Here is a 10,595-nt window from a genome sequence, read left to right on the forward strand (position 1 = left end):
CAACTCTTGTTCCGAATAGAGTACTAGAATATTATGAATAATTATGTTGCTAATTATAAAATTACGACGCCACGTGTTCCACAATGTATACAAATGTATGTGTTATGCTTAAATCGTGCTGACTCTGTTACTCATTGTCATTATAATATTGTTACAGCAACTGTAAATTATTACATTGTTATTCAAGGTCATTTTGACATTGCATTACTAAATGAAACCACATACTCGTCTACACCTTTTTGATTTTTAAACCTTAAATTGAACCCTCAAGCATTTAGTTTTATATATGATTATAAAAGCGAATTCAAAACAAGTTGATTGTCTAGTGATAAGCGTTACAAGCGCCAGTAAATAGTATGACCAATGAATTACTATTTTCTTAACCCGAATAATATAGAAAAATTGAGTCTTGAAAAGAGTAGTAATTGCACCTAGGCAGGTAGGTTACGTCTAAAGATAAGCCCTTAAAATGAAAATCAAAAACAAAAAATCACTTCAGTTTGATATTATAATATAATTTGTGTGTGACGGAAATCACTTTTATCCGTACCCCTAGCACGAATAATAATAACGACAAGTATTCGTATCGAGTGAGTCAACGTTTAAATGTTTCTCTACGTGGGCCTTATTCTATATGACACGGGTTATTTTGACAGTGTGTGACAAGCACGTAACGCATTGCATCGCGTTTAACACGATAGAAATTGGCATACATAATAAAATTCCATGCTAATTTCACAAAGATAACGTAGCACGGGCGTGTTATGAGTGTACATTCACAATATAATAAGGTCAAGGGTGTTACACGATACGTCAAAAAAGAGATTCGTGCTGCCAACATCAATACATTAAGGTTTCTGAAACACACTTCTGTGTTTGCACAATTTAGCATTCGAAGTTTACACGAGCGTAATATTCATGCTGCCATGTTTAAGTTCCAATTACGCTCACTGGAGCGCTGTTCAAATGTTCAAACACATTACTTAAAGGAAAGTATAAGATAAAAATTCGTACTAGGGGTACAATTAGACGATTAGCTATGTCTCTCTCTCTTCAGTCGGCCCCTCATTACTGAGGATCGTGAAAATAGTTACTTGCCTTAATACCCGCCCTGTATTATTATACTGTACCCACTGCTGGGCAGGAGGCTCCTCTACTACTGAGAGGGATTAAACCTAATCCACCACGCTGGCCTAGTGCGGATTGGTAGACTGCACACACACTCAAAATTCCTATAGAGAATTTCTAAGGTATGCAGGTTTTGCTCATGATATTTTCTTTCACCGTTAATGATACATACATAATTTTTGGAAAAGTCAGAGCTGTGTAGTGTGTACCCTTGGGGTTTGAACCTGCGGACATTCGTCTCGGCAGTCCGTTCCACGCCCAACTAGGCTACCGCCGCTTATAATAATTATTATAGGCCCATATATCTTTGGAATGAATTAAAGCAAGTTACTATCACGTATCCGCCCACATATCGATTGCCGTACACGATGGCGATACTCTGGAAGCCGCTCGACTTTCTATTAGGTACAGTGGAGTCTCTTTATCATGTCTGTATAAAAAAATCTAGAACTTTCTGAGCATTTTCAATATCTATACTTATGCTAAAATGAAAAATCTATAGTATTCTTTCTTTAATGTGGCGCTCTTCCCGTGGAATCGTATGCCATACCTCCGGCATTTTAATATATTTTGTAGCATATTGTCTGTAAATTTCGTTCCAGAATTTAATTTCTTCGTAGTCCGGTTCTATTTTAGATGTTAATTGGTTGCCGATGTCTAGATAGTTTTGTTCGTTCAGTTTGTATGGCAACCACGTTACACCTAAGGAAGTGTCGGGCGTGGGATTCCTAAAAAAAATATCATATTATTTTTATATGTGTGTTGCGACGGCTGTTCATTAAAGTCTGATTATACATACTTATAAAGTCACTAGATTTCGCTCGCGATTCCGCCGGCGATAACGTCACATACGTTTATAGCCTATTTTAAACTCTTATGGAAGCAATTTGCAAAAATCCTTTTTAGCGTTCACTTGAATTATTTAAGGAAGTTTTATACAAAATTACATGTTTCTACTCTTGGCGGTTTTGGCTGTGCGTTGATTGATCAGGCAGTCATCTAGTCACTCTAGTCTTTTATATATTATAAAGATAAGGTAGTTTAATACGCTATGATCTTTTTTCATGTATGAACTAGTGGTAAAAAGATATTAAGTAAGATGGTCATCAAATGACCTAATTTTAGGCGAAGTACTCACCCGTATTTCGCAAAATTTGTGAAAAGCGTCGTAACATTGTCGATCATTCGATATACATCAGAGTGCTTGTCGACTTTATCCATAACTTTAGCGTTGAAAATATATCCCAACTCATCCGCATGGACCACTACTTCCTTATTTCTAGTTGAGCTGAACAATCCGTGTCTTGTGGACATAATATTTCTCTCAGATATACAAGAGAATTTGTACAAATACATTTTTTCTGCACAGGTAAATTGGATCCACTGCATGATATCGTACACAAATGTTTCCATACTAAAATATTTGGCCAGTTGCTCCCAACTTTCTCGAGTTAAGCGGTCGTTTTTGAAATAATATTTCTTTATCTTCATTCCAATTTCATTTTGTTGGTTTATTGAACAATGTTTGTATAGTGGTGTTGGTATCAATAATTCAAGGTTTCCATTGATGTCGTCGACAAGTTCATCGTATTCATTTACTTTGGGAACCACAATCACTCCTTCATCAGCATTGTAACCAATCATAACTTCAACTCCTTTGTGGATATTGTAGGTCCGTACATCGTTTATGTTTCCTTCGAAATAGACTTCATTATTACCAAAGCTTTGTTCACTAACCACTGCAAAATGTATATTATTAAAAATATTTGTACGACTGGCGTTGTTTCCTATATTAGATGGTAAGTTAACATCAGCTAGAGTCTCAACAGGGAGTTCTTTGAAGAATTTGCATAGTTCCTCGACGTCCTTCGAACGAAACCCTAGAGATTCGGCCAGCGCAAATGCTTTTTCAATCGGATCATAAGTGTAAGTCCACCAGTTAGTTGCGCATCCGCTGATAGCTATTGCTCTTTTGAAGAGATTTTTTGTCATCGGGGAGATGACGTGAAGGCACACGCAAGCCGCGCCAGCACTGTTGCCGAATATGGTAATATTATCTGGATTCCCTCCAAAGCTGCGGATATTTCTTTTTACCCATCTGAGTGCAGCAACCTGGTCTTTCATCGCGGCGTTGCCTGGTATATCTTCAGTGTGGAGACAGAGGAAGCCCAGAGGTCCCAAGCGGTAGTTAAAAGTGACTAATATTATACCGTGTCGGACGAGGAATTCAGGAGCAAATAAGTAGTCGTTGCCACTTCCTTCTTTGAATGACCCGCCATGAATCCAAAACATTATGGGCCACTGCTTATGAGGTTCGATGCTCGGTGTGTACACGTTCAGATATAAACAGTCTTCACTCCCTCGCCACCCGCCGTTTTTGGTTCCTTGGTAGGATACATTCCCAAATTCTTTGGCGCTGCGAATTCCTTCGTAGGGTAGTGGTGGTTCCGGTGCCTGACGAGTAAGAGTATATAATATGAGTATGTAATTATATAATATATATTTATCCAAAAATAGAAAAGAACAGCTGTCTGCTAAATTCATATTTATCAAACGCGTGAATAGTTAGTTTTATAAAATTTTGAAATTTTCTGCCAATTAGATAAAATTAATTTTACATTCCGTAAGAATTTTCTACCAACTATAATAAAACCAAAAAAATAAAAAATGAAATCGGTTTAGATGTTCATAAGTGAAGGGGTGACCAACGAAGGTACATTTGAATGTATATATTGTATAGACTACCAAGGTTATTGACCGTTTCCTCTACATAATCAGAAATATTATCTAATATTTATAAAAGGTGCCCCAAAAGCTTGTATTTCAAAAGGAAATATTACCTTGAATCTCAAATATCCTACGGGCGGCTCCGCGTACGGTATTCCTTTGAAGCTGCAGTAACTCCCTCCGTACTCGTTCTCCACAATTTGTCCCTCTAAAGTACCCTCACTTACTGTCACTTGAACCATAATAAAAAATCACTTTGATTTTTTTAACAACAATTTTCTCACTACCACACTCGTATACCAGATAATCATAACTGAACGGAGTGTTCACAGCTCTTTTTGTTATATTGTCTCGTCGTTTAAATTATGCTAATTTTGCTTTTAAAGTAAACATGATTTCGGTTGTTAATAATGATTCGTCATGGTTGACAGGTGGGCTCTTACTGACCCGTGTATTATTTGTAATTATTCTTTGGTGTGTGTTAGGGCTGCCTAATTTTTTTTTATATAGGTATGTGGATGTTTTGTTATATAATTTATTTTTTCCTATTATAAATGCGAAAGCTTGTGAAGATATTTATAAGTTTAGATGTTTCTTAGAAATAAACGCGCAAACCGTTGACTGAAATGTAGATTCAACATGGAATGGATTTTGATAAACAAAAAAAATATAAACGCTAAGCATTTCCAGAGATGAGTTTTATTACTAACTTGTGCATTTTGGAATGAAGTTCCTTTGGTATTTCTTCGGTGTTATGACATGTCCTTTGTCAAACAAGGTTGGCTGTGCCTGATATGCTTACCCATTTATATGGGTGATTGTTTCACCTAAAATCGTTTAGCGATTTTTGCGTTAATTTTTAAAAACGTCCAAACATTTTCACTAACTTTCACATTTATAATGTTAATATAAACATTACGATTTCCTGTCCATCTTAGATATCGAAACCACACTGTCAATATTTCCGCTAAACTAAAAATTACCAAGCACTAATACACTAGCGTGGAAAAACTAAAGTATCAGCGCAATAGAGAAGGCCCGTGCCCAGTTGGGGTAGTGCATAAGAGTTTATATTAGACTGATAAGGACGTCTCAAATTTTATCCTAAAAAGAGGATGTCTTCTTCAGAGGATCATGTGACTTATCACATTCAGCCCATACTTAATTTTTCTTTTCATAATTTATCTATCATCGAATACGACCTAAAACCTTCTGAAATGCAACTATAATTATATTGTTTTAACTATACCTATCGCTAGTGTTGCGAAATAAAGAAGTATTTTCTTTTAATTTAAAATAACTTATCATAATGAGTATTCAGTACGGTTTTTATGTTAATGACGTGTTGAAATTAAACTAATTTTCGGATTCTATCGCGGTTTTAGTATTATTTATTTTTTCCCGACGTTTCGAAAACTTTGCAGCCTTCATGGTCACGGGGGGGACTGCAAAGTCTTCGAAACGTCGGGAGAAAATAAACAAATACTAAAACCGCGATAGAATCCGAAAATTAGTTTAATTTCAATGTCTAACATTCGCGTAAACATAAGAAATCATTTATGACGTGTTCCAGTTAAGCGTCTAACACAAGCCGTTGCATCGGTTTACTGTAAAATTATTCGGTCGTATCTTCTTCTTTAACCTACCCAACTCCAGTATTTATTGGACGCAATTGACTCATGGTGGTGCTGAGAAGTTTTGGTATAATATTTTCGACTTGTAGCTTTTATTGTTATCAGGAAGCAATTTAGTAAATTTACAAACATTTCTAATCAATGAATACTTAATAAGTTTTCTTTCTAAGGCGTCATGCAAAGGCAATAAACTTATTGAACGTGAAACAGCACAAATTGTGGAGACGAGATATAACCTTTTTATAGAGTTAATAGTTTTAGTTGCCTAATCAATTAGACGTACGGTAGAAATAAATAAATTCTATTTTATATTATGCTTAAACACACATACCACATGAAGAAAACTACGGGGTTACTACCCCAATTGTGATCTATGTGGATCTGTAGAGGATGTTTACTACTTGTTATTGGAATGTGTCCGATATCAAACAGAAAGGCGTAGTAGAGGATTTAAAAAAAGTTAATATTTTAGAATTGGGTGTGGTCTAAACAATCTTGGCTATACCTTGTAGTGAAGATGCTGTTAAAATATATAAATTTGTAAGCAGGCTGAGGACATAAAATGTTTCCTTTTCTGTTAAATTAGTATTAGACAATGAGGCTGGCATAATCTTGTAGATTAATAGCCTCTATACTTATTCATTAAATAAAGATTTTATTATACTTAAACTAAGCTCGTATTCCATGGTTTAGAATAGGCGCTAGAACAAACGAACTAAATGTATATAATAATAAACATTGTTTTACTTTATCACAGAAACGCTCCATCTCACAAATAGGTCACAGAATAAAAGAAATGGAACGTGCCTTTAATAGACATGTTGATAATGTATTTTCATTTTGTAATATATATATATATATATATATAAAAGAAAGTTGTGTTAGTTACACTATTTATAACTCAAGAACGGCTGAACTGATTTGGCTGAAAATGAGTAAGGAGGTAGCTTAGGACCAGGAGACGGACATAGGATACTTTTTATCCTGTTCCCACAGGAACGGGACGTGACATAAAATGTAGTATAACAAAAAGAAATTTGGAATGGAGATAGATTAAGGCCCTGGGAAAATTATAGGCTACTATCCCGGGAAAATATATAGTGGGACTGTTATCCCAGAAAACTCCTTTACGCGGGCGGAGCTGCGAGCAAAAGTTAGTATAGTATAATTAATACGGATAGTTGACAGTGCAAATTTTTAGAGATAATAAAGACATTAAGGATAATTATAAATACGTTTATTATGAGCATCATGAATAACCAGATGTGTAGAGAGCAAGCGTTGGTATTGACTGCTGTCTTGTTTTGATGTACTACGGGGCCCTTATTCTGTATGATAGTGTAAACGCGTAACGCGGCCATGTCATGTTATCTTCGAGAAATGTGCGTGGAATATTATTTTTAACCGACTTCAAAAAAAAGGAGGAGGTTATCAATTCGACGTGAATTTTTTTATTTTTTTTTTAGTAAGCCAAATTTCTATAGTACTAAACATGATGCGTTGTGTTACGTGCTCGTTACGCACTGTTAAAATAACATGCGGGATAGAGAATAAGGCCCCTGGTACAGGAAAGGTTATGCTTGCTTGGATAGTGATGTGAAATTTAATATAGTCCATTTGTAAATAATTATAATTGGAAGGAAACAATGCAAAGTTTGGAACAAGTTTAAATGCTTAAAATTTAACCTCGATTGAGAAGTATTTTACTTTTCCTTATTTATGATCTGCTTGTTGTTATTTTTCACTAAAGATAACAAGGTTAAGCAAATTTTACATTGTCGTTATTAAATTTATTACACATAGTAATTTACTTTAAACATTGCGCTATTCATTTTGAAATATATGAGGAATGAACAAATGCAGGGGCGAATTTTTTGTAAAGGTTTTCCCAGAATTCTACTTCTTCTTTATCGGGTTCTGCGCCAGCTACTATCTCGTTTCCGATCTCTAGATAATCCTGGTTCTCCAAGCTGTAAGGTTTCCATTCTACTCCGAAGCTGTCATCAGGGGTCGGGTTCCTGGGAAGAAGATATAGCTTGTCAGGATCTGTAGTAGCATAAATTAAAATAAAACAGAATAGGAAAGGTTGGCAAGTGCTAAACTCTCAGGGTAAACTAATTCACGTGTCATTTGTAATCTACGATAAGATAGGGATTTTGAGATCCCCAACAGCTTAAGATGTAAGTCTATTGTCAATATGTCTTTTTCAATCTATGTGATAGAATTACTCGTAAAATTTGTTAAAGGAAAAATATGTTTTTTTTATTGGCACGGCAGAGTGACCCTACTGTACTCGATGGTAAGTGGAGTGGGGTCCAATAGAATGTCGATTCACGAGACTTGATTACCAGTCAGTCGATACAATTGTTCCGGCCTGTTTGAACTACATATACACAGGCTGATATGTTCGTCAATGATAAAATTTGCTCAATTTTGAAATTCAGTTCAGCAAAAGACTAGTTGAAGCTAAAGTAGGCAATTTAAAGAAAAAGTAACATAAATGTTTGAACATATCAATAAAAATTGGAGTTTAACTTATTTAGTTTATTATTTTCCGCTTTAGATGATGTGTTAAATATTTTAAACTCACCCATATTTAGCGAAGTCTGTCCAAATCTTCGTCGCATTCTCAATCATTTCGAATGTTTTCGAGCCTATTTCTGTTTTTATATTCTCCGTACGGCTAGTTTCAAATAAATAATAGACGTCATCTGCGTGACACACCACTTGTTTATCCTTGATCAGTTCACCCATACCCATCACATGTCCGAAAACATTCCTCTCAGATTTGCAAGTGAATTTATATAAATAGACCTTATTTTTCTTCGCATTTGCACACAATTTTGCAAACTGAATAGTGGCATATACAAATACTTCTAAAGAATAATATTTTACCAATTGTTCCCAGTCTTCAATATTTACTTTCCCTTTAAAATAATATTCCTTGATCATTTTTCCTGCCTGTATCTGATCACTGATGAGGTTGTTAATTGCTATTGGTTTTGGGACAAGGTAGTCATGGAATCGGTTGATTAGATCAATTTTATCCTGTACGGGTATGCCGAGTGCCATGTTCAGTATCCCTTCGTCCTCTGTATACCCTGTCATAACAGTAACTCCCTCATGAACACCATTAGCTACAGAACTATAAATATCGCCGTAAAAGAATCTTTCGTTATCACCGAATTTCTTCTCATTGACAACAATGAAGACTGGTTCGTAAATATTTTTTGTTTCTTCAGCAAGTGTTAAACGAGTTTGTGTAGAAACGAGCGACTCAAAAGGTAGGGATATAAAAAAATCATGGAGTTCTTTATCATCTTCAGAATAACAACCCAATTTACGCGCCAATGCTAGAGCGCGTTCTCGTGGCTCGAAAGATTGAGACCAAGAGCACGTAGAAGTTCCACTTTGAGTTATAGCTTGTTTGAAGAGGCCTTTCGTCATTGGTGACACTAAAAGCCATCCGATACTGGCACCGCCTGCGCTTTCACCAAAGATAGTAATATTATCGGGGTCACCACCAAAATTCTTAATATTTTTATTAACCCATCGTAGGGCTGCCACTTGATCTTTCATGCCAGCATTTCCAGGTATGTCTTCAGTATCTAAACAAAGGAATCCCAAGATCTCCAGCCTGTAATTGATTGTTACTACTATAACATCTTTCCTGACTAATAGTTGCGGGCCGTATTTATCGCTACTGCCGCTTACGAAACCTCCTCCGTGCACCCAGAACATGACTGGCAGGAGTTTTTTGGGCTTTATGTCTGGCGTGTAGACGTTGAGGTACAAGCAGTCCTCGCTGCCTATGGGCGTTGGCGACCACCAATCGACCTGATAGGAGAATGGGCCGAATTCTTTTGCAGATCGCACTCCTTCCCATGCTTTTGGTGGTTGGGGTGCCTGGAAACAAACATTTAAACAGGATCTTATTTTTTTTTTGTATGAATGAACAGATAAACGGTTCCCTCTTTGGAGTCGGTTCATAATAAAAAGTTACTAGCGGCTCCGACAAACGGTGTTCTGCCCTAAAAAGGAGATTAAGTTTTAGGTCCCGAGTACAGCCTATTTGAGGCAATTGTAAATCTAAATTATTCAAAGACCCCCTTGATCACATAAAAAAAATCCACAATATCTGTCCAAGGGTTGAGGAGGAGTTCAATGACATAACCGTGTATGAACAGTCTTACATATAAACTTGTTTTAGCGTTAAGAGGTGATTAAGAATTGCTTAAATGGCTATCAAAAACATCCCCGGTTCCTATTTTAAACCTTGTTAAGAGCCAAGATGGCGGGTTTTGATTTACAGCTGATCGAGTAAATTTGTGTTTTAATTAAGCATAGCTTTGCGATATTTTTATAAGTAAGACTGCATGTGTTCAGTGACATACAAAAGAATTAAATATACATATTTTTATTTATCCAAAAATAATAAGAAAACACATCGGTCTCCTAAATTCATATTGATCACACGCGCAATTTGTTAAAAGGGCGAAAATAGTCGTTAAGTTTTCTGAAATTTTATTATATTCCGCTCACCTTCCTTCATTTTTTTGTTTATACGAACCTTCTTCTGACAATAATTAACACAACGAAAAGAATTAGTGAAATTGTTCCGTCCATTCACGCGTGATGCCATGACCAAGCGAAATAGAAATTCATTTTTAAATAAATATATGTCTCTAATTTATGAAAACATAATATTACCTTAAACCTAAGTCTTCCAACGGGCGGTTCGGCGAACGGTATTCCTTTAAAGCTGTAGTAACTTCCTCCGTATAGATTCTCCACTAACTCTCCCTCCAGCACACCCTCAGTTACTTTCACTTGTGTCATTATTAGTGCGATTTGCCTCCCGACGAGTATCACAAATGATCTGTGACACGAAATGCGTGTACTGTTCTCATGTTTCGAATTTATTCTTAATACCGCGCAATTTTGATAAGATATAGGCTGATATGGAAGAAATATTGAGAAATAAATATTGACTTTACCTTGTCGTTGATACTTGACGAATTATCTGGTAACATGATATAATAAATGGTTGATTTGTGGTATAGATATACTTATCTAAAAGGTGAAAGGGCCGGCTCGACCGTGGTA

At 35.9% G+C, this 10,595-nt stretch overlaps 2 protein-coding genes across 2 annotated transcripts; both read right to left on the reverse strand.

Annotated features, from left to right (window-relative positions):
• Positions 1–1,332: 1,332 nt before the first annotated feature.
• LOC119189757 (juvenile hormone esterase-like) lies at positions 1,333–4,278 on the reverse strand. Its single transcript, XM_037440294.1, has 3 exons — positions 3,969–4,278; positions 2,267–3,582; positions 1,333–1,856 (listed from the first exon to the last, which is right to left on the reverse strand). Exons 1-3 carry the CDS (start codon positions 4,095–4,097, stop codon positions 1,625–1,627), a joined length of 1,677 nt encoding a protein of 558 aa, XP_037296191.1. The 5' UTR covers positions 4,098–4,278; the 3' UTR covers positions 1,333–1,624.
• Positions 4,279–7,100: 2,822 nt separating this feature from the next.
• On the reverse strand, positions 7,101–10,386 carry LOC119189802 (para-nitrobenzyl esterase-like). Its single transcript, XM_037440417.1, has 3 exons — positions 10,200–10,386; positions 8,080–9,395; positions 7,101–7,507 (listed from the first exon to the last, which is right to left on the reverse strand). The coding sequence occupies exons 1-3, from the start codon at positions 10,326–10,328 to the stop codon at positions 7,318–7,320; spliced, it is 1,635 nt and encodes a 544-aa protein (XP_037296314.1). The 5' UTR covers positions 10,329–10,386; the 3' UTR covers positions 7,101–7,317.
• Positions 10,387–10,595: the final 209 nt, after the last annotated feature.

The sequence above is a fragment of the Manduca sexta genome, chromosome 19 (assembly GCF_014839805.1).
Source record: "Manduca sexta isolate Smith_Timp_Sample1 chromosome 19, JHU_Msex_v1.0, whole genome shotgun sequence".
Classification (NCBI taxonomy): domain Eukaryota; kingdom Metazoa; phylum Arthropoda; class Insecta; order Lepidoptera; family Sphingidae; genus Manduca; species Manduca sexta.